Source organism: Telmatherina bonti (assembly GCF_933228915.1).
Source record: "Telmatherina bonti genome assembly, chromosome: 7".
In the NCBI taxonomy this organism is placed as follows: Eukaryota; Metazoa; Chordata; class Actinopteri; order Atheriniformes; family Telmatherinidae; genus Telmatherina; species Telmatherina bonti.
In genome coordinates, this window is record NC_136625.1 from 40,907,376 (window position 1) to 40,931,945 (window position 24,570).

Here is a 24,570-nt window from a genome sequence, read left to right on the forward strand (position 1 = left end):
CAAGTGGTTCTAGTCCAACAACCTCTATGGAATACTACAGAGTTGAGTTTTACACAGTACTTGACACCATTCACACAGAGTTTGCAGAACGTTTCCAGCAGGGTGGGCTTCTCACCCTGCAAAAGCTGGAGAACACATTGCTTACTGGAAATATTTACCCTGTGGTTCATGAATATCCAAAAATGAATCCCCAGCTGCTGGAAATCCAGCTTCCTATGTTCAAACATAACCGCGTCTACAGCTCCTGTAGAGAGGCTGCAAATATTCTCAAAGGTTTGCCATGTGAGGTGCGAGGCTTCTTCACTGAAATCAAAACTCTGGTGAGGTCACTCCTTGTGGTACCAGTCTCATCCTCTGAGGCAGAGAGGAGCTTTAGTGCTCTTAGGTGATTAAAGACTTGTTTACGCACAACTATGATGCATAGTGTCACATCCATCAGGACAAGTTGGACCTCTTGACTAAAAATTCAGTGTGCAGCAGTTCATTTTTCTTACAACAAGACGCAAACAGGTGTTTGGTGCTTTTATCTAGGTTGCCAGCTGATCTCAGGTGAGATCAGGTGATGATGGATTAGGTTTGGACCAGTACAGGACAGACCTGAATCCTGTTTAGAATGTTTTGGAGAAGAACTCACACAGCAGTCCGACTCCATCATCACCCCCAGGCCTTAAGTGTCAGTGGTTTCTAATCAAAGCTGAAGAATCCAGGGTATCATCCCAGTTCAGAGGCACCGGAACCAGACTTGGCCTCTGTGACAAAGCGGCCTTGTCACGCTCACTGCCGACCCGCGTCACACCTGCACACACACACACCAATTTTCTTACCTGAGGGTTGTTTCTGCACCAGCAACACACCCACGGTAGTTCAGCAGTCACACTTTCCTCAGTTCACCTGGCGTAGCAGACATTAGGGGTGCACCTGTATTGATGGTACTACCGACAGTAGGAAGGGGTCCCCATGCTTGACGGTAGTTGGGGAAACCGAGGCATCTGTAGCGCGGCACTTAAGACAAGAACCGATGTCCCAGTGCGGCGGTGACATCATCGTTGTGTGACGCATTGAAGCACCGCATAGCGGAGTGTTATCCTGTTTATTCTGTGTTCACAGTGGGGATCATTACAATGTTGGGGTTGTGCAAAGTCATGTATGTAAGGAAATGTTACTGTATGTATACTTGTGAAGCAGAACAAATGGAATTTAAGAAAACTGTATTTTCTATGCTAATTAGTGAGCTTCCTGTGAAGGGCGGAGCTTGATGTTTATGAGACGCTCATTCTGGGCTGGAGGGGAGAGTGAGAGTTGGGATGGTAACAATAATGACATTGCCATTATTAACTGGGAACAACGCAGAACCCCGTGACAGCCTCATATCCTGACCCAGTCTTCAGTGGTCCCTGTCAGAAGCTCCAGACTTGACATGAATGAACGCTGCTGGTAAAATATGTAGTAAAATGTTTTCAGCGTTAACATAGCAGATGTAGAGGAACGCCTCGGCCATCTGCTTAAGGACAACGTGATCTTGCATCGTTCTCCAGTGAAACATTAACTTCTTCTTTTGAGTCATCCTGAACTTCAAGGAAAGACTTTGTTGTATTTCTGTTCTATGAATGAAACATTTAATATAATTCATTTTTACACAGTTTATTCTCATTGTTGCACAAATTCCTCTCTTTGTAATTGTTTTAGTGCTTTGTCCTTTTCCACATTAAATGTGTGAAAAAGATTTTGTAAGCACTTTAAGCTGAGATTTCTTTGTTTTGTCCTTTTTGGTTGTTTTGTTTTTTGCTTATCTATTGATAAGTCATTAGATTTATTGTGACTGTTGACGATCATAAGCTGATCACCTTTAAGATGGTGGATGCAGTCTGGCTCTTAGCATTACCTCTGTTCATTTGTTTACTTATGCTTTCATGAAATAAAATCCATCAGCTTTGGCATTAAAAAAAACTAGATTATAAATGACCTTTATGGAAATGAGTTTGCAAACAGTTCAGAATAAAAGTGCACACAGCACTTCAATGTGCCACCTTGTATTCAGCGTTGTCGAGACATTTGCTGCTTGTTTTTTGGTTTCAGTATGCAACTGGTTTAACTTGAAAGTTTTAATCAACACAAGCAGAAAATCAGCTGACTAGAAGCTGCCTTGGCCTTGCTAGCTAGCGCCTAAATACAGTCGGACGTACCAGTCATTACTTTGTCATCGTGGCATCAATGGTCTAGTACACCGCTGCAATAATGTCAAGTAAAAGTACCACAATACATTTCTTATACAGACCCACCAGATTACCTCAGCTCGTTTTGCAAATGTGAATAATTAAACAAGTGAAAAAACAGGCAAAGGCCAGAAACACGACAGTCATTTCCAATGACCTCAGCATGGTGAAATGAGAAAACCGTCCCGATGTGGAACGTGTCAAGGCAGGGCTGCAGATTTCTGTCAACTTCCTGTTGGACTGGACAGACATGTACAGGAAATTTCTTGAAAATAAGGAAACTATTGGAAGCAGCCAGGAAAGGCCAAAAATATAAAAAGTAGACCTTCACATCCAGGAATGATTGGATGTAATGGGTTTAATATATTTGATAAGTTTTTGTCCTAGCTTTGATGGCAAGTCCAGAGGGACACTCCTGCGACATATTGGACATATTTGGCCAGCGGGAGCTGCTCTAAAACATTTCAGAAGTGCCCCTGAATTTACAATTAAGATACAATATGCAAGTGAGATCACACTTAACACGCATCAGTTACCCAATTAAAATAAACCATAATAATGCACAAATTATCATTCATTAACATCCTATTAACTAAACATAACACACTACAAATTATTCAAAAAGCATCATAAAGCTGACATAATGTCATGTCAGTATATGCTGACATCACATGGATGTTATCTGAGTTACTTAAGTTAGCATAGACCCTGACCCTATAGCATTAAAACTCCAGTCAGGACGTACTATTGTTTACCACATTCCCAGACTAACATGTGAGCCTGCACTTGTTGTGTTGCAAATACAACAAATATACAATACTAATATATTCTGTGGCTAAGTAGCAACATATTAGCAAGAGGATAATAAAAAAGTCTTTCATTACATGTACAATAACGTCACTCAGGGACCTGCAGACCTTTATCTTTAGAGCGTTTTTCTTCTTCCCTTCTCTTTCTGAACTGGGCGCCTCATGGTTTCTCTGGTCTTTTGCCCATTATAGCAGTCCTTTGACTGGACTCAGCATCACCTTTCCATCTGTCAAACACCCAGAGCTGAGACTGATGTCACGTGTCCTGAACAAATGATGCAAAGACCGTCCCTGACCCTACCCAGGTGTTGTCACCCTCAGACTTCTCCGTTTTTCTATGACCTCACATTCAGAGATACAACAAAAGTTTTATGAGAACAGTTTTGTTCTTAGAACAGCTGAAATACATAAATACCACACTGACTGTGTGAAAAATGACAGAGTGCTGCTTTGTACAGTAATTTTCCATTTGATGCACTGCCTTACTTTGTGTGACAAAGTGTCTTCCCAGATGCATGACTTGCTGGAGGGAGTTTTCCCTGTCGTAATGAAACTCGTCTTCATAACGCTCAGAATGAAACACACATAACCACCGATGAAAGTGATGATCAGCTGAAACATGTAAATATTGGGAAGAACGACAGACAAAACAAACCAATCCCACTGACTGAAAAGATTCTAACATAGTAGGATCTGCCAGTCAAACATTCAGGATTTTCCCTTTTTTAATGGTATTCCATCTGCTCGTCCATACTGCCATGTCTTCTTACTGTGTTCAGATATCGTGGATATCATAATTGCTCTGAAAATAAGAGTAGATGAACTTTGCTCTTTTGTTGATTCAGAATTCCTTGAGAAAACTACTGAAGTCTTTTTTAACACGGAAGTGCCCCTACCTTCTTCACTATGATAGATTGATATTGATGTATGGTCACTTGGCCTTTTGTGGTGTATGAGATACGAAAGCAAGCATCAGTATTTTAAACATATAGCCAGCAAATGCAGGAACTTTGTAAACATTACTGCAACTCTGAACAATCGTCATCCCATGAAGCAATGCTGGGAGTTTTCTTCAGATCGGTTGCAAGGTGTTGGTTTTCATCTCTGCCAGCTGATTTACAGAACACTTTGGAATTAAACAAAAGTCTTGTTCAGTTTTTACAGTCATTGTTTGAAAATAGAGAATAAGATGGATATATTTATTTATTTTAAAATAGAATAAATTGATATATGTAAATATCTGAAGTTTGTAAGTCCTGCTGCGTTTGTAAATGTTCTTGTATCTTTGGTGATCTCTAATATTCTAAAAAATGGATATGTTATTAAAAGATATTATCATTATCATTATTATTATTATTATTATTATTATTATTATTATATTAATTAACTCTGAGACTTTTTTTAGTATGTGTAAATAAATGTAAATCGCAAATCCGTTTTATCCTGATAATAAATGTTTATGAAAAAAGGTTTTCTTAGATTTTTTTTCAAAATTTCGTTTTTTTCACAAAATGAACAAGATTCAACAGTTGACACTCAAGAATGAATAAAGATAGAAGAAGAGTTTTTTTCTTTATTTGAAAGGTTAGATTCTCTTCTTTCTTTTGATGAATGAAGTGTTAACATACTCCAAGCACAACATTTACACAAATATTGCTGGATATCATCAAAATGTCTGGCACTGGCTGGCAACTAATGCACAATTATCTGGCAGGGAAAGAGTAAAGCAGGTTTTTCTCTCATTTTTTTAGCACTATCCAATGAATCTACTAAAGTCATTACACATTTCTCCCACTTGAGCCGCACATTGATGCATATTTGTTTTGGTTTTCTCAAAGTGCAGCATTCATGGCAGGAACCGAAAAAGCAGAATAAGCTGATTAAGTATGAGCAACGAGATCCATAAGCACAAGATTAGTATGTAGATGTTAGAAAAATAACGTTTTATTAGTTATTCATGGTGCTAATTCATTCAATTCTGAAAAAAAACAGTAATTTTAAATAAATTCTACAACGACTGCAAAATCTTTGCAATCCTCTGCAATTTCAAACCTGATTTTTTTTATTGCATTTCACATTTTTTAAACATTTTCTTCCACTCTGTGACATCACTCACCAAATGCTAAACCTGTGAAAATCTAAATATTGCAATATGTACATTTTTAATGTGCTAAAAACTATGCTTCTTCATTTAAAACTCCTTGCAGGAGGGAACACACAGTGGCTGGAAGCATTGATCTGCCATGACTCAGACTGTATCCAACAAAAGACAGAATACATCATAGAATATAAAAAGAAAATCATTTTGCACCATATCCATCTCCTCTTCTGGATTCTGGATTTCTGGCGTGCTTTAACACGTCTGACTTTCAGCAACATCTGTGTAACATTAACATTCTAGCCTGAAGTGAAACACGATCATCCTTTTTCATGACACACAAAACTGAATGACCTTCAGTCTGAGCCTACTGGACAGTCTGGTCTAAAAAGTCACAGGATCTCGTTCCTGAACCTGCTGCTTCTTCCAATCACCTGCATTGACATAAACAGGTATGGACGGATGGAGAGGCGGACGGATGGATGTTTCTTTCAACAGATGAGGAGTCCAGCTCCCTGTTCTACAACCCAACACACACAGACTTTAAACAGGTGCTGAGGTCTGAGTGGTTTGGAGACCATTGTTTTTTTTATGGTGGCATCTGTAGCAGAGGAGGGTTACCACGACGATGATCACGAGGACTAGAAGTAGGACGAAGAATATGCCGACCCAAGCTTCAAGGCTGAGATCTGAGGGGACACAGTCACAGTTAGACCACATCTGCTGTTTGTGAAACCAAATCGCTTCGTTGGCATCAAATCATTCTTTTTCTTTTCTAAATAACAGAAATGAAGCAAATTATTTCCCCACCGGCCTGAAAGTCCTCATAAAAACATTTAGGGACTCTAATCAATTATTTTCACATGGAGCCCCTTTGATCTGATCAAACGTCCAATCAAAATAAAAGGACATTATCTGAATGCATCAGCTGATCTGATCAGCCTCCATCCGATGGAACTGTCAGTCCGATGGTGACGGATGGTTTTAACACTTTGTTGTGATTGGATCAACAGGAAAAATGACCATGTCCACACTCATTCTGATGGTTTCTTTATGTGCATGCTGAAACCACCTGAGGGTAAGGCAACATGATGAGTTTCAGGGAAGACATAAACATAGTGGGAACCTGTGAAAGTGAAGGATTGACAAATGTCCAGCAGAGGGCAGCATTTGCCAATCATGCTTAGATCCACGTCAGACTTACTGTTTGTCTCAATGTTTGGGCACTAAGGCAGTTTTTCTCTTTCCGTTTGATGAAGTTTTAAGGTCTGTAGGCTTTTTTTATATTTTTACTAAAAATGTATTTGATCCCAAAAACCCATGTTTGCTTGTTAATTTAAACATTTACACATTAAGAATTTACTCCGACCCTAAACATCCCATCAATTTCAGATCATTTTACTATGGTCAAAATAAATATTACATAAAACAAATAATAGTAATGATAAAATATCAATCTAATCCAACCTAAACCAACAGCACTGCCCACATCCCCCAGCCATTTACTGAGTTTGCAGAAAATATTCATTCATTCATTCTCCTAACTGCTTAGTCCAATGAAGGGTTGCAGGGAAGGTGGAGCTGGGCCAGTCTATCACAGGGCCACACGGAGACAAACAGCAACTCACTCCTTCATAGTAACCAACTAACCTAACATCATGTCTTTTGATGATGGGAGGAAGCCGGAGTACCCGGAGAGAACCCACGCATACACAAGAAGGCCACTGTCCAAGCCAACGATCGAACCAGCAACCTTCTTACTGTGAAGCCACGGTGCTTACCACTGTCCCACCATGCAGTCATACAGACAATATTATTAGAAATAATCCTGTCAGGGTAAGGCTCTATGACCCCTTCAAAGACCATCACATGATGCTTCTGTCTACCTTTGAGGACAAACAGTTAATCCCCTCAAATTCTCTGACTAGAGTGGCAATGGGGTAAATCACACCGAAATGTAGTGTTTTGTGTGTGTGTGTGTGTATGTGGGGGGGGGGGGGGGGGGGGCACCTTGCAGAATATTCCTGTGTCCATCTGTACACTGCTGCGGGCTCCAGGCTCCGAGCTGGGTGGCTTTGGGTCTGGTGGGGATGTAAGCTGCCACCATGAAGCAATAACTCTGTCCTGCATCCAGCCCCGTCACATTTGCTGCGCTGGTTTGAGTTACCATGTCTCTCTGGGAGATAATAAGCAACATTTTAGTCATTTACTGAAACATGGATGTATCTCTGTGGTCTCACACATGGATTGAAGTAACTAGGACATCATTCATGACAATTTCATGTGTTAACAGTTGCTGAGAGTAAAGCTGAAGGTTTTGCTGTAAAACAACTGATTCATATTCCCCATTAATGTCAGAGAGGATAGAACTTTCTGATCGCTTTGATCTTTGGCTGCTCCTGATTGGACGCTTCAGTCAAGTCAAGCTCTCTGATTGGTGGAAAGTTTGACAGAAAGTGGCTTCACCATCACTGAAGCTGAAGTTTCTCTTATAGAGGTAACTTCACTGTAAACCCAGGGTTTTCTGTACTACGACATTGATTCACTTCTTACTGGAGTAAATGACCGTGATAACTGGATGGCTGGTCCAAAGCATAACCTGCTCTAGACAAGGTTATGCTCTGGATAAGAGATGAATGAGCATCAAAGTACCACCTCCTGACCAGTCAGTTCTCTTGTAAAACACAACTCATTCCTACAACATTGGCACTCACATCTTGAGAGGAGTACTCAAGAGAGAATGGCTTGATCCAAAACTGCCCTACACACTACCCATTCACTTCCTAGTGTCATTCCACATTAAGTCACACTCTCAGTCGTGGAGGGCACTTCAATCAGAGGGGGAGAGCATATATAAGATGGGCAAGAATGGCTGTTCTGCAGGGTTTCTCAATGTTCGCAATTGGTCAAAGGCTGCAAACTCCACCCCATTTATGTGAGTGCAGACTGATTTTGATGGTAAAACTGGTTGAATTACCAAGTTGATAACCACCTTCTGCTTCCTGCTCTCGGAGAGGACGGACGCTTTTTCTCTCCCTCCCGTTCCCACTCTGACCTGCTGCTTCTTTGTATTGTCATCTATCTATCTGAGCCTCTTTCTCCATTTCCTTAAGAATTTAAATCATGGATCTGGTCAGCTGGTCTCTCAATGCAACTCATCAAATATTTTTTGCACAAAGAATAGGCAAAGGGGATCCTGCAGGTCCCGAGGTGCATGCTGCTGGATAAGTGATGAAAGTCATGTGTCTGCTGCTTCTTTCTGTGGAGGATTTCTACACAATTGGATTTCTGATAACTGGGTTTCTGCTGTTTGGTGTGTGCACTTTCCTGGTGTCTCGCAAATTTTGGAAGATCTGTGATGCCGAGCAACTAGCACTCGAACTCATGTGTGTCAGCACTGGACCGTGACTGGAGCTGGTCGTGGTTCTGGAGCTCATCCGTAGGTGGGAAGCATCTTGGAGAAGCTGTTGCTCGGTTTTGGTGGAAACTGACCCCCGATTCGGCTGTTTCGGAGTCCGACAGAGACCACTAAGGACTCAAAGCTGAGCCAAACGAAGCTTAGCTTGACCCAAAACAAAGCTGTTATCTGGATCTGGCTCCCTGACTGGCCTTGGGCAGGCTGGTTATCACGTCTCCTGGAATGTAATGCTGCCTGACGTTCAGTCCCCCTCCCTTTCTCAGGCCTGTGGAACTTAAAATGAACTCGGCTCTCAAGGCTGCATTTACATCAGGTGGCACAGATGAACTGGGGAAAGTTCACAGACTCACTGAACGCACACACTCACACCCACTGTTACAGACACACTCTCCTCACCCCTCCCTCCACTCACGGACGGCGAGTTGGATGCTGCTTGGCTGGGGGCGACCTCACTGGCTGTCTGGGAGACCCCACCCACCCCTCCCCTCCCATATTGTGTGTTGTCTATTGTCTAAATTTGTGCTTAAGCTTAGAGGTGTGTTTTTTTTTTTGTTGTTGTTGCATCTTTATCCTTCCTCTTTAGGTGAAGTGTAGAGATACTTTTATTGATTAATTTGTAATATGTTTATCGAGATCCTGGATGCCTGGGTAAGTCAACCAGGAAATGGAGAGATATCAGGGTATGTTAATCTTGCTTCGTACAACAGCTCTTTAGTGAATATATTGGTCTCCCAGCAACATAGTAGTTATAGTGATCTTTTTATGATGAAAATATGTTAAATTATGGTGTTTTCATGGATCATTATGGATTTTCCATATAGCCACTGAATAAACACTACATGTTGTGGCTGGATTGTAAACCTTGTGGAAGTGATAGAAATACCTATAAAACTTCCGAAGATCACTTAAAGGGTATACTATCCATCACAATCTACCCTACAGATTTACACTCTACAATTTCTGAGAAACTGATATCAGTGATAGGGCTTGAGGAGATCTGGTGGAGTTTTCAGAGTTTAACGATCACCATCTGAATGTGGAGCTGAAATAAAGATGCATCTGACTAGCAAACATTTTTTATCTTCTGTTGAGTCTGTGTATTATGTAGCTCCAGTTTCCTGTTCTTCTGACACCTACAACCATGCTAAATAAATTTCCTTTCTTCCTCATTCTGGTGCACAGTTTAAACTTGAGCAAGTCAACTCTTTACCAAGTCTTTATGACTAGAAGCATTGAGTTGCTGCCATGTGATTGGCTGTTTAGATATTTGTGTTAACAAGAAGTTGAACTGGTGGTGCTAATGAACAGAACAAGTATCCAAACAGAAATACCTTTCGGGTGCTTTCAGACTTGTAATAGCTGATCTTGTACTGGAGATCCTTTTTGAGGATGTCTCTGATGCTGAATGGTTTTCCATCTCCATGAATGGCAGTTAAGGGGTCCGTAATGTTGACAGTCACTGTGCCCGCATCCACCTCCTCCACAGTGAATTTCACTGCACTGATATTACCTGAGGAGATCATGTAGAAGTGAGATGATGCTTATTATCATTGTGAAGAGTTAAACAAGCCTATTCATCCATCCTAGGGCTGGGCGATATATCGAATATACTGGAGATATCGTGGCTAGTCCCCTGTGCGATATAGAAAATGCCTATATTCATCATATTGGAGTATCCTGTTGTCACGCAGGTGTTTTTAGCTGTGGGGGGGGTTTCCTCCCTCCTCCTCGACTCTGCACCGCTTTGCACAGAGAGTTAAAGCAAGCGCACCTCGTTACGTACATAACGTGAGCTACGTGCTACGTCATGAGAGGCAGCGTGGAGCCACTTTCTCGCTAAATCTGGCGACTTCTTGTGAAAAGCGACACATCTAGCGACTTTTACAGGAGTTATTGGAGACTTTCCTGGTGTTTTGGCGACTGACTTTAAAGCGCATATTGTAAAGTTATTGTCAGAAGGAGAGTCTCTCCCCGTCCTAAAGCACTCAGTCGCTCCGGCTGCAGCTGCAGCCAGTCAGAGGAGCAGAGAGGACACCTGCACGACTCCACCTACAGTCACAATGAACAGCCAAATCCACCACTGATCCCGCTCTGGATTACAGAGTGGGCTGTAAATTACAACGTTTTTCACGTCACGCAAAAATAATTAATTCTCTTTGATTACATTCACAGCCTCTGTCACTTACTCACCTCATCCACTGTGTGTGACACAAGCATATTTATCTGGCTCCTCATGTCTCTAGAAAGTACAGAAAGCAGTGGGAATCAAACCCTGAATTAAAAACTGTCTGAAGCCGTTTATTGGAGACGATACGAGGACATTCTGCCTGGATTATAAGACTGATTTCTACGCTAAACTCTGCGATTAAAAAAATACACGACAACTCAAAAACGTATCCATAAAGCAAAGCCTTATAATAGTTCATCATTTGAAAAGTCCCCCCTAGAGCCCCTATTTTCATACGTTGCATTTATTACATCATGCAAAGTCACTTTATTTTGTTTTAAAATGACATGTTTCTGCCGCTGCTTTAACTGTTCAATAAATACGGTTTTGATCAGTTTGCTTCGTTACAATTTCATCCTTTTGGCATGAATGTTTAAAATCAGCATATCTTAATGCAGTATGAACAATTATGTTTTAATGGAGACACAAAATCATCTTACTGATGTGATTGTATGCACCAAAGCATTCATTCAAGGCTGAGGTAAATATCGAGATATATATCGTATATCGTGACATGCCATAAAAATATCGGGATATTACTAAAAGGTCATATCGCCCAGCCCTAATCCATCCGTTTTCTGGAACTGATTTGGGGTCGGGTCATGGGGGCAGCAGCTTAAGCAGGGAAGCCCAGACTTCCCTATCCCAGTCATATTTGCCAGCTCTTCAGGGGGGATCTCAAGGTGTTCCCAAGCCAGCCGAGAGATATAATCCCTCCAGCGTGACCTGGATCTTCCATGAGGTCTCCTCCCGCAGGGAAGGGTATAGAACGTGTCCCCTGTTCTGCGACCGGGACGAAAACCACACTGCTCCATCTCTATCCGAGATTCAGCTATTTGATGGATCCTCCTCTCCAGGACCCCCGAATAGGCCTTACCAAGGGAGGCTGAGTAGTAGGATTCCTCTGTAGTTGGAGCACACCCTCTTGTCCCCCTTCTTGAAAAGGGGGACCACCACCTCAGTCTGCCAGTCCAGAGGCACTGTCCCTGCTGTTGATGCGACGCTGCAGAGACGTGTCAGCAAGGACAGCTCTATAGCATCCAGAGTCTTAAGAAATTCTGGGCAATTCTCATCCACCCCCGGGGCCTTGCCACCAAGGAGCTTTTTAACCACCTCAGCAACTTCAGCCCCAGAGATAGGAGAGTCCACCCCTGAGTCCCCCAGCTCTGCTTCCCCATAAGAAGATGTATTGGTAGGATTGAGGAGGTCTTCGAATCCTTCCCTCCATCAATCCACAATGTCCCGGGATGTGGTCAGCAGGTCCCAATCCCGACTGTACGCAGTGTTGATGGAGCACTGCTTTCCACTCCTGAGTCACCAGATGATGGACCAGAATCTCCTTGAAGACATGTGGAAGTTGTATTCCATGGTCTCACCAAACTCCTCCTATGCCCAAGTTTTTGCCTCAATTTTTGCTTGGCCTGCCGACACTGATCAGCTGCCTCAGAGTTCCATAAACCAAAAAGGCCCGATAGGACTCCTTTTTCGGCGTTTGGCATTGCTAACTGCAGGTGCTCACTAACAATTTACCACAATGACAAGTACCAACAACCTTACAGCCAGAGCCCAGGCCGACTGTCTTGATAATAGAGGCACGGAGCATAGTCCATTGGGAGTAGATAACCCCTACCTCACTCGAGACATGGTGAAAGTTCTGCTCGAGGTAGAAATTTAAGCTCTCTCTGACAAGGGATTCTGTCAGACATTCCCAGCAAACCCAACACAACACATTTGGGTCTACCAGACCTGACTGGCTTCCTGCCCCATCATCTGAGCCAATTTACCACCAGATTTTGGTCAACTGACAGCTCCACCCCTCTCTTCACTGAAGTGTCCAAGACATGCTGTTGCTCATCTGATGATACGACTAACTGCATCCTGGTGCAAGGTGCACATATGGACATTCTTATGCTTAAACAGGGTTTTCGTCATGGACAATCCATGATGTCCAACAACACATGTAGTCTTTACATGTAGGTGGGAGGCTGGGTGTACATGTAATACTCACTCTCCATGTAGGGGTTGAAGGGTGGAGAATAAGTGTGGGGAAGGTCCTCCAAGTCATAGTCTGGATCATCTGTTTTAATGTCGGCCTGGTAAGTCCTATTAGAAATACAATAATATACATTCACATGCTAGGATTTGCTTTTAAAGACTATTCTAACCCATAGCATTAACTTCTGAGGATGTGTAAAAAAAAAATTCAAATGCTAAACACTTGATGCACACAGAATCAAAAGCAACCGTACTCTCAGCCTAAGACAACCGGACTCTATGAAAAGATTTGTGCAAAATTTGTTGAATGGCCAGGTGTTTTCTTAATAAATAAATACAATGAACATAAGTACTGTCTGCTGTGTGTTAATGGTGTCCCTGCAGTCTGACTTGGTCACGCTAGGTGAGATGACTTCAGATGAGAGAAACTGAAATCATTGCAAAGATTGGAAGATGTAGTGGTAGGAGTTTTTATAGAAATGCAACACAAGGTTTGACAAATGTCTTCTTACCTGTCCAGAGGCCAAAGATGGGTGGTCAGGTCGCATTCAGACCCGAACATCTGGCTACAGTCAGGACTCTCTGTCCAGTCACCACCACTCCTGATGGGAAGGGGTAAAGTACACTCAATAAGAAAAAAAGCACCATACTAATCCCCCAGAGTCTGACTTGATGAAGCACCTCTCTTTTTTTTTCTTTTTGTAAAGAACATATTAATTGAACATGCACATGACAGAAATTTGAATATAATAGTTGAATTTTCTAGCTTCATAAACCACAACCTGAATTTTTTTCTACTCTGTGATGAAGGGCCTTCTTCTTACGGCTGTGGTCTGTTAGAATGTTGTACTCCCCACCTTGAATCAAGCTCATTTTCACAGGTCAAATGAAACACTTATTACAGTCGCAGGACTAATGTGGGATAAAAACTTCTTGTTTGTCTTTATTAGTCTGTCATGTGATTGTGATGGAAACCCAGCAGCTCTTCAGATGAAGAAGGACCAGCTCCTTCCAGAGGAAGACTACATTCCTGCCCTTCAGACCACCAGGACCCCTGCTCATCATAACAGCTACATATTCTGCTCTCCTGCTTTTTACTTTACTTTTACACTCTTTATCAGACAATAGTTCAAATCTAATGTAAATATGTAAATTCTATTGTGTTCTGGTGTTTTTATGATTACATTTTGTTTACATTACATAACATGGCATTATATTGTTTACATATATAAACATGATGACTGTAAAACTTATTCTGACTCTTTTATTATAACACACAGTAGAAAAAATAAGCTTTTAGTGTGTTTATGCATCATCTGGTGAATTTCAATAATACTGATAGTAAATATGAATATACAACAGGATTCCTCTTGATACCACCTTTCATTAGAGTCTCATTGATGACTGTATGTTGAAGTGTTCTGGAGTTAGAGCTTATTGAAGATGGAGTATCCAAAGTGGCCATTTGGAGACTCCATTTCCAAACTGGTTAAATGGTCATGGGAAAAGCTTCATGCTACAGCTGCATTTGATTTTCCAGTCCATATCTCCATCTCTGCCTTTGTGCAGCATGTGTACAAAGTAGAATAGAAATTCAAACAAGGGAAAAAACCTGAAATTTCCTTGTGTTCCAACTTCAATAATTTTACGCTTGAACACAGCAATATATCTGGAAGTCTTAGTGAATCAACTGAAAACAAAGAAAAATCTACTATTTCAGCTATTAAAGGTCCAGCAGGTAATATCACCCATGACCCAGACACAATAAATAACATTTTTCAAGACTTCTATAAAAATCTGTATACATCCCAATTAGATCCATCAGATAATGACATCAGTCAGTTTCTTAACAATCTAAACCTCCCAGGACTACAGCAGGAAGACGTTACAGCCTTAGATTCCCCCCTTACAGCAGAGGAGCTACATGAAGCCCTCAAACATATGCCATGTAAAAAAGCCCCAGGACCGGATGGCTTCCCAGCAGAGTTCTATCAAGTATTCTGGACAACACTGGCCCCTACGTTTTTTTTTTAAATGGTGACACAAATAAAGGAAAATGGCTACTTACCCCGAAACATGAATTCTGCAAACATTATTGTCCAGTTAAAACCAGGCAAAGACTCCACACTTCCATCTCGCTACAGACCCATATCACTGATAAATGCAGACCTTAAAATAATCTGCAAAGCTTTAGCTGCAAGGTTAGATAAAATAACTTCTCTTATGATCAAATAGGCTTTATAAAGGGCAGATTTTCCTCTGTCAACATGCGCAGGTTAATCAATATATTGATTACTTTACCATCAATAACCTGGAAACAACAATGTTCATACTGCATACATTGTTGCAGTGTATCTTTGCTGTATACTTGCAAAAGACACAATAAAAACCCAAAACAGTGATAGTTTCATCTCCATGGCTGTGTCTCAATTCAGGTTCTTCACACCTCCAAGTGCAGATTCGTTGGCTGCATGCATCATAGTGGCGCGCCAAGTGCTGTCCCAGTTCCAAGGCTCCCTTAAGTCCACCCTTCAAATCCACACTTCATTTGGCTCCATGTTACCTTACGAGAGATGCATTGCGAATTCATTGCGCTCCTGATAGAAAAGAATGAGCAGCAGAACACCGGTTGTAATGTTCAGATCAAGCCATCGGACTGAGCCATTAATTAGCAGTGGTCATAAGATGGCAGAGAGATTGGTGTGATCACAAGAGTGACTGCATCTCCCAAGCTTTGTTTACTGAGAGACCTAAGTAACATCAGTACAGACAACAATAACGCACACATGATCCTCGCGGCCCTATGTAGCACAAAAACTATCCTAGTAAACTGGAAGTCTAAAAGAAATCTAAGTAGTTTCCACTATAAAAAAATCTCCTGCTTGAACACATCAGCCTAGAGATCACATCTACCAAAAACGAATCTGCCAACGCTCATTCTCCCTGGACCCTGCTGATTACTCACATCACGGAGTGGGGCTGGGGCCTTGTTGGCTCTCTGGTTCGGGGATTGGGGTGGGTCATTGCTTGGGGTGCTGTTTGTCTGGCTGGTTCGGGACTCTGGTCGCCCTGGGGCTGGTGGCCCTTGTGACAGGCCGAGGGGTGACTGAGGGTCCGGGGTGGTTGGGGGCTAGCCCGGGCAGAGAGGATGGAGAGTGTGGTTCTGGTGGGGTGGAGGGGAGGGAAACGGTGGGCTGATGCCAGGGGCAGGGAGGGGGCTGATGCCAGGGAGGTTGGGAGGGAGAGAAAGGGGGGTAGGGCTACGGGCAAGTCCTTGTCCTCGGGGTTCCTGCCCCTGGTGTCATCGTGGTGTCGGCCTGCGGTGGTTTTGATCTGGGCAGGCGGGTCCCGGTGGGTTTTGGTCGGGGCTATGCCGGGGGTGTATGGGTGCTCCTGTGGCCTGTGGGGTGCTGGTTCTCCGTCCGTTCCGCTTGGGTGCCCGGTGCCCGCCGGACCTGCTCGCTGTAGCCCGTTGCTACTCGGTGCCCCTGCCCCGTTGTGCCTCGGGGTCCTTGCCTGGGTACTTCCTTTGCTTTGGGCTCAGTGGATGGCAGCGCTCTGCTTTGGCTGCCTGGGCTCTGTGTTCGGTGGGCCTGCCGGGCGCTGGGGGCCTTTGGTTCCTTCCCAACACTTCAGGCCGTGGTCACACTCCTTTAACTCATCCTCAGTTCATCCTTGATGGCATGACCTCAGGTTGCACATTCACATGTGCATGCCCACAAAAGTATTTATCTTTTCACCTACTTCCTACTAAATGTTGCAGATGTTTATCTGTTGAGTCTCTCTGCAGGTATGTCCAGTAACGGTTGAGTGTGTGCCACTACTTTTTTTTTATATCATTATCACTCAACTTGATATATCTTGTTGTACTGTAACACTGTAGTAGTTTTTATTGTTTTTGCAAATACTGTGTTTTTTAGTAGCTTAGACACGCTCTTTTCTCATCTTTCTTTTTTCTTTCCTTTCATTTTCTCTTCCCCTGTCAGGTCCATCACTGCCATATCAAGTCCGATGATGATTTCAATAAAAGCTAGAAATTTTGCTCTTCTTACAGAAGAGCAACTGTAAAAGCCCTTTCATGCTGAATGATTGATATGTAATTGTATAATTGAGAAGAAGCATAAATATCTGACTTAATTCATCAATATCCAACATCGGGATTCAAACCCACAAAGATCTGAACAAGAGCCTGTTCATTTAACCACTACATAACTACATAACTACACTACATAACCTTGCAAAAGTGTTAGCATTTTTTACTATTGGGAAAGGACTGTTTTTTAAAAACATCCTGCAGTGTGAAACCAGCAGAAGAGTTTAAGTTTTAAATGGTGAAGGTAGCACACAAAATCTATTAGATATAGATTAGCATAAGGAGAAGAAGTATAACCACCTGACATGATTTATCAAGATCCAGCACCTAGGTTTGAACCCATGATCTTCTGAATGAAAAGCAAATCAAGTCACCACTACACCCCAACAGCTTCTGCCCACACACTGGCAGGAGAGCCAGATTCTTTGCCATCAGGATGAGAATGTCTTCCAGCAGTATGTAATCAACAGAATTGCAAAAAGATGTAAAAGGTAGAATTGCTGTCAAGAAGCTAAAGCTGGTTTAGAATAGTTTGTAGAAACAACTACTATTCTGAAGTCAGTAGCTAAACTGCATTAATCAATGAGAAAATAATTGCAGAACACCATTTAAAATTGTCTTTGTATTCAGTTAAAGACTTTATTGTTTGACGTGAGCAATGTTGTTTCATTTGAAGCATTTTAACAACAAAAATTAAATTTTTACAAAATGTTAAATATCTCAATAATTACAAAGATTTGAAATGACAAACGTCATAGCACAGATCTCGTGAAGGCGTTGCACGGTTTCAGTGGATGATTGAAGTGACTTGAATGGTTTAGGAGTAGTAGCATGCCAAAAACTGACGGAAATAATTGGTGGAAATATTAGAATAACTAGAAATTTTTGCAAAAGAGCAGCTGTGAATGCCCATTTATGCTGAATGACTGATATGAAATTGCATAACCACTTGGAAAAGCCGCACAACTATTCAACGTACTTTATCAAGGTACTGCATCGGAATTTGAACCCACAAACATCTGAATAAGAGCCAGTTCCTTTAACCAGTACACCAACACAGCTTTCAGCTGCACTCTGGTAGAAGCGTTGGATTTTTTTTTACCGTTGGAATGCTTTTTTGGGGGGATGGGAATGCTTTTTTTTAAAAACTTGCAGGAGTGTGTAATCAGTGGAAGAACCTAAGATTTAAATGGGAGAAGTAGCACAAATGATTTATTAGCTTGCCTTTCTCAAGCATTAAGCATTAGGAGAAGAAGTACAAGCATCTGACATGATTTATCAAGACCCAGCAGCTGGGTTTGAACCCATGACCTTTTGAATGTAAGGCGATTCATTTTACCTTGCCCAATGGGCATTCCATTAACAAAAATATTCAGAATATCAAGGGAAGCCATATATATGACATGTCTCCCTTGACAGAGCAATTCTGTCTGATGGCTAAGCCTTTTTTCAGCAGTGGGCTAAACAAACGAAACAATTGTTTCAAACAAGGAAAATACTGACCTGGTCCCTCAACCAAAGCCAGGCAAGGCGTCCCCTACTTGGCTTTCATAATTGACGAGACAACATGGTTCCTGTCTCAAACCTATGAGAGCCATGTCAGAATTAATACTTTATAACGAACAATAAATTAAGACTAATTTTGTTCATCCATCCATCCATTTTCTAAACCGCTTAGTCCAATTCAGGGTGGCGGGGAAGCTGGAGCCTATCCCAGCTGGCTTTGGGCGACAGGCAGGGTACACCCTGGACAGCTCGCCAGTCCATCGCAGGACTAATTTTGTCATGATTTGATATTTCATGTGTTTTCTAAGTTCTGGTTTCCTGTTTTATTGAGTAGTTTTCCTTGTTTAGTTCCCTTGTGTCCTGTTTTCTGTTTTGCTTTCCCTTTCATTAGGGTCACCTGGACTCATTTAGTTAAGTCGTCTGTGTCATGTTTTGTGTCTGTCTGTATTTGTAGTCCTTGGTTTCAGTTCTTCTTTAAACCTAGCATGTAGGCTAGGGGCAAAAATGTTCAGATTCTGAAACGTCTGTTTCCTTAAGATTGATGCATTCGCTCACGTTGTTATACTGCGTTGTACTTTCCGTTTGCCTAATTGATCCAGGAGGTCTTTCTGGCAAGCGTAATATTTGCCTCTGCTGAATTTCATGCTCACTAAGATCTGCAGAGTTCTCCACCAGCCACTGGTTTTCACTACAGGCTAGGGAAACAACACACACACACACACACACACAGAGCGAGAGAAAACCAAAGCAATGCTACGACACAGAGCAGGCTGGGCTGTGGGATGAAGGCAATGAGCGGCTAACCCAGATGTTCAGGACACGCAGACACATGGATGTTAACAGAACAGCATGGCCACTTTAAAAATGTTCTAGAGAGAGGAGAGAGAGACGTACAGCATGCCAGCTGCATCGGCAGAAGAGGAAGTTAGCTCTGAGAAGCTAACTGTTTAGCCGTGAATGTTTTTCTACAAGGTTTAGCAATGAACACCACAAAGCGGCGTCTGCTTCACCGCTGCTGGTATATTGAAGGGAGTTTACCCATAGCTAGCTGAAGCTAGCGGCAGCCTCCCCTCCTCTCAGCCTGCTGAGGTGGAACGTTTACCAGCTGTTTCTGTCCGTTTTCACACAGTGGAGACAACAGCAGAGCAGCAGGGTTACCAAACCGTTGAAGAAATGTTGCACTTCAGGACCAACAATACCAGACAAAAAGAGCTGGAGAAAAACTGTTTAAAGCGTAATGCTAAATGGTGTTTAGTTCACCTGGTAAAGCAGCTGCTAATTACACACAGGGGTAAAGTTCGGTTCCCACATCTCCCTGATTCACTTTCTCATCTACTGCTGGACAATAAAGGACAGTAGAGCCCACAGCATGTTCAACATACAAATGTGAAAAACACTGTGTTTACATCACACTGTATATAAATATGTTGTACTGGTTCCATTTTATCAGTTAATAAACTTTATTTGTCACTGCACAAGTGTAATGAAAGTGACACAGACAGCTCTTGTGTTAAAATGATTAAAGAAATAATTAAAAACACAAATAAGACACAGAGACAATCATACTGTGGTCATTTAGGCTTTTATGCACCACATATGCTCTGATGTGGAATATGCTGTTTCCTTCATGCAGCTCTTAGGAGTGCTGGTGCATATCTGAGGAACTACTGATATGATTCAAGTGTAAGGAAATCTTGTGCTGCACTTCAGCGTTAAATCCTGAGAAACGTTATTTAAATATGAACCCATATTCCGTGTGAACGTAGACTATATTTCCCTCCTCTCTGGGCTGAGACATATCTCTGCATTTACCTCACAAAGCACATCTATAACCCTGATAATGCAAAATGTCTAGCTAACAAAAGAAGACCTTTCTCTAAACAATTCAATATAATAAACAAGACAAAATTTTAAGTGAATAAGCTAATTAAACTTAAATATTTGTCCTACAATAAGCCGACAGCTCATGGTTGTGCTGTAAATGCTTCAGATAGCTGTAACTTCTTAGTATAAAAATGTTTTTTCACACACACACGCACACACACACACACACACACACTGACCTGGTGGTGAACCAGCAAACACCCATCTGCTGTAATCTGAGGCTGTGGACACATTCGGAAAGTTCTGGCTCTTTAGGGACAAAGTTTCTAGATGTTGGTTTGTAAGATGAACTAAACTCTGTCCCAGCTGGTGGTCCCGTTAACAACCCGGCGTTTCCACATCTGTCATGTCGACAGTATACTGCCAAACCAATCAACTACAGGACAGAGACAGAAAAAGCCCAAAACGGCATCCAACACATGAAAATAATATAAAAATGAATAGATTACTTACATTAGAAAAGGAATTAAAACGTTTCAAAGCAGCAATCTAAAGTTTGAGGTGGGAACACACACATGCAGCTGTGACGTTGCTGTTCTGGAATGCAAGCTCAACAAAGAAAACACACATATGTTGCAGCAAGAGTGAAGCTGAAACGGCCGATGAGATGAAGCCTGACTGACCGGGTTTTCACGCTTTTACTTTTTCAGCTTTTTGTTGACCTTCAGTGTTCGATGAGAAACATTCGCTGTGTGAAAAGTTCAGGGTCTGCACACTTCGGAGTGTGGATTTGTAGGCTGTATTCGTCATAGTTCAGCGCCAAGTGCTGTCCCAGTTCAAATCCTCCCTTCAAATAAGCATTTCATTTCGATCCAGATTGGCTTGAAAGGAAGGCTACAAGCCATGCATCCTTCACCGCCTCTTTTTTCCCAGCATTCATTGCACATTTAATAGGAGAGAACTGCAGAAGTTGAGTGCCAGTAAGGACATTTTTTATGTGCACACATATATTTGTCCCAGCAGACAAGCTGGGAGGACAGCGGCATTGTGTCCAATAAGCACAAATAAATTTCTTTACATGCATCTGACCAGGAAGATTTTCCACTGAAGTTAACGTCAACTTGCCAGGATGAGCTGTCAGCCAGAGAGCTCGTCTGCTCCGCCTCCTCCTTATGTTTGTCATTTAGACACAAAGGTAAATGAAAATAAATAAAATTCAAATTACCGACACCATTTTCTGCCATTTCAAAACATTTTCATGAAAGAATGGGATCAGTAATTAATACATTTGGCACATGCAGACCTGAACTGGGACCCAGCCAGTATGCTGATGATTCACAAACAGAATTTCTCATGGCGGTGAGGTTAATATCCCCCTTATTACATAACTTTATTGTTCCTCACAAACATCAATTGAACTTGAGGAAAGAGAGAAAACGAGTAATGTGAGATACATTCCTGTCAGAATCATGATGTGTGTTACTGGGTATGGTAACATGATGTCTTTTAATTGGGAATGAACATTCACATTAAATAATTCCAAATGAACAGTATTCTCCTACAATATCACATAAAAAAATAATAATTCCGAATGGAGGTTTACACTGAAAGACGTCCTTACTTAATTGGACAGAGGACGGACGTGACAGTTTTATGACCACTTTTTGTCGTCTTTTTGGTTGTAACATGGAAAACTACATAAGTACCAGTTTAGTCGTTATTTTGTTTATAATTTCAAAGGAGTAGCTCGACATGAACATACTGCTTCACTTTTTCCAGCAGCTGATATATATATATATATATATATATATATATATATATACGCATATAACATCCCCCACTCACACACTCCCCCTCGACGCACCTTCGACACACACCCCACCCCAGTTCCCCTTTCACACTGCTCCCTATACATGCCCACTCCTCCCACCCCATCCCTCCACCTCTATACACCCACACATGCCTCATCACATACTCCACTCTACACACATGCACACCCCCTAGACCCCCTTTCATCTGGTCTCATACTCCTTATATACAAGCACACTCCATCATACACACACCCATCGCAGCATGGCCCCCCCAACATACCCCTTCTCATACCCCAGCCATCCTCATCCGTGTCCCATTGCCCACCCACTTACCTGAGTTATTTTATGCTGATTCCACCCCTTATCCGACCCCCCAAACACACACACACCTCACTCACCTTCCATTTACAACTTCATGCATTCGCTCACACTCACCCCCATCTCTCTTTTCCAACATGCCCCGTGTGAGACAGCCTAGGCGGGCCGAGGGCAAGCAGGCCCGGACCAAGGCCCACCACCCCCAGTTCCCCTCACCCCACTCAGATGCAGCCGACCCGGCATCCCCCAGAGCCAGCAGCACCCTCCCCAAGCCAACCCAGCCGAGGCCCAGGTCTACTGGACAGCTTATTATAGATCTAAGTTGTTGATATTCTAGAAATGTGTTGCTACTGATTCCATATTGTGAAGTGAAAATGTTCAAATGATATAAATGTTTTGTTTATGATTATAAGTGCTTTATTCCTTGGTTGCTCCATTGAGAAAAGTTCATCTTTGTTTTTTGCGATATCAGGATTGTTCCACATGGGAGAATATTTACATGGGAAGAGCGGTGACCCAGTTATTTCAAAGAATTCCCACCAGGGAATTGTCAGAGATGAACCAATATTGATGCTTTTAAAACTATTATGATGTTTGATAACTTGGCTGATAAAAGGCAAGTTTTTTTATCTCATCTAATGGGTGAGATTTTCACCATTTTGTGATATACTGTAACCTGTTGACTAAGTAGTAATGGAAATGGGGCAGGTCTAACCTCCAAAACGTCTCATTTTCTGTAGAGTTAAGCTAATACTTGTTGGTTTGTTTTTCCAAAGAAATTTAGAAATGTGAGAGTCCAGTGACTTAAACCACTTAGGGGATGGTATAAAGGGTATCATAGAGAAGAGGTAGTTGATTTTTGGTAAAACCATCATTTTAATCGTGGCAACTCTGCCCATGAGAGAAATGGGTAGAGAGTTCAAGCGTGTGAGATCATCCTCTATGGTTTTTAAAAGCTGAACAGTTTAACTGTGTTTGCTCTGAAGCCTGGAAGAAATTTTTATACCCAAGTATTTTATATTTATATATGGCTGTAATGTGATAGTGGGTATATTCTGGAAATAATAGTTGATGGGCAGAACTGTCAACTTTGACCAGTTTATAAAATAATATGAGATTAAAGAGAAATCCTTAATTAGTGAGATGGTCTTTAATAGAGATGTGAGAGAATTCTGTAGGAAAAGTAATATGTCATCGGCATAAAGACTTATTTTGTGCTCCATATTTTTTCCCTGGATGCCCAGTTGGGATAGTGGCTGCTAAGGGTTTAATAAAGATAGCAAATAGTGAGGGTGAAAGTGGACAGCCTTGTCTGGTGCCTCTCTGTAAACTGAAGCTTGGTGAAGTTTGATCATTCATCTTCACACAGGCCTTGGGTGAGTTATATAACATCTTTATCCAGTCCAAAAAAGAGGGTCCAAATCTTAATTTTGGTAGAGTTGCTAATAAAAATTTCCAGTTTGCTCCATCAAAAGCTTTCTCTGCATCTAAAGAAATAATTATTGTTTCTAAGTTCTTAATGGTAGAATAGTCAATAATATGGATAAGTCCGCATGTATTAATAGAGGATTGTCTACCTTTTATGAAACCAGTTTGGTCATGATTTATAATAGATGGAGTTACCTTTTCTAGCCGGATAGCGAGGGCTTTGCAAATTATTTTAAGATCAACATTTATGAGTGATATAGGTCGATAACTGGATGGTATATTTTAAGATCAACATTTATGAGTGATATAGGTCGATAACTGGATGGTATTGTAGGGTCTCTATCTGGTTTGGTAAGAGGCTAATATTGGCAGAGTTAATATTTGGAGGTAATTTATTATTTTCCTTCATTTCCGATATAATTTTATGAAATGTAGGTGCTAATTTATCCAAAAACGCTATAAAATTCAGCGGGAAAACCATCTGGGCCTGGAGCTTTATTGCTAGGCATGCACTGGAGGGCTTTATGGAGTTCTTCTACTGAAAGAGGTGAATTCAAGCCCGTAGCCTGTTCATGATTTAATTTAGGAAGGTTGATGCTACTGGGAAACTAATTAATATTGTCATCTGATGGATCAATTTGTGGTGTGTATAAGTTTTGGTAAAAGTGCCTGAATACTAGATTTATTTCTTGATGGTCATGGGTGATATTCCCTGCGAAGTCTTTAATAGAAGCTATGGTATTTCTTTCCCGATTCATTTTCAACTGATTGGCCAAATATTTCCTAGACCGGTTGGCATATTTAAAGTTCTCCAAGTGAAGTCTTTGGGC

At 41.7% G+C, this 24,570-nt stretch overlaps 1 protein-coding gene across 2 annotated transcripts in view; it reads right to left on the reverse strand.

Moving 5' to 3' along the window:
* Nucleotides 1-4,610: 4,610 nt before the first annotated feature.
* LOC306758391 (tissue factor-like) overlaps nucleotides 4,611-24,570 on the reverse strand; it is a 34,261-nt gene continuing 14,301 nt past the window's right edge. The window contains exons 3-7 of one of the 2 annotated variants that reach the window (XM_079243715.1): nucleotides 13,273-13,362; nucleotides 12,774-12,868; nucleotides 9,870-10,048; nucleotides 7,131-7,296; nucleotides 4,611-5,809 (exon numbers count right to left, since the gene is read on the reverse strand). In XM_079243715.1, the coding sequence (XP_079099841.1) occupies nucleotides 5,664-5,809; nucleotides 7,131-7,296; nucleotides 9,870-10,048; nucleotides 12,774-12,868; nucleotides 13,273-13,362 (676 nt within the window). In that variant the 3' untranslated portion in view covers nucleotides 4,611-5,663. The remainder of the gene's footprint in view (nucleotides 5,810-7,130; nucleotides 7,297-9,869; nucleotides 10,049-12,773; nucleotides 12,869-13,272; nucleotides 13,363-24,570) is intronic. The other variant, XM_079243716.1, reaches the window with a different exon arrangement.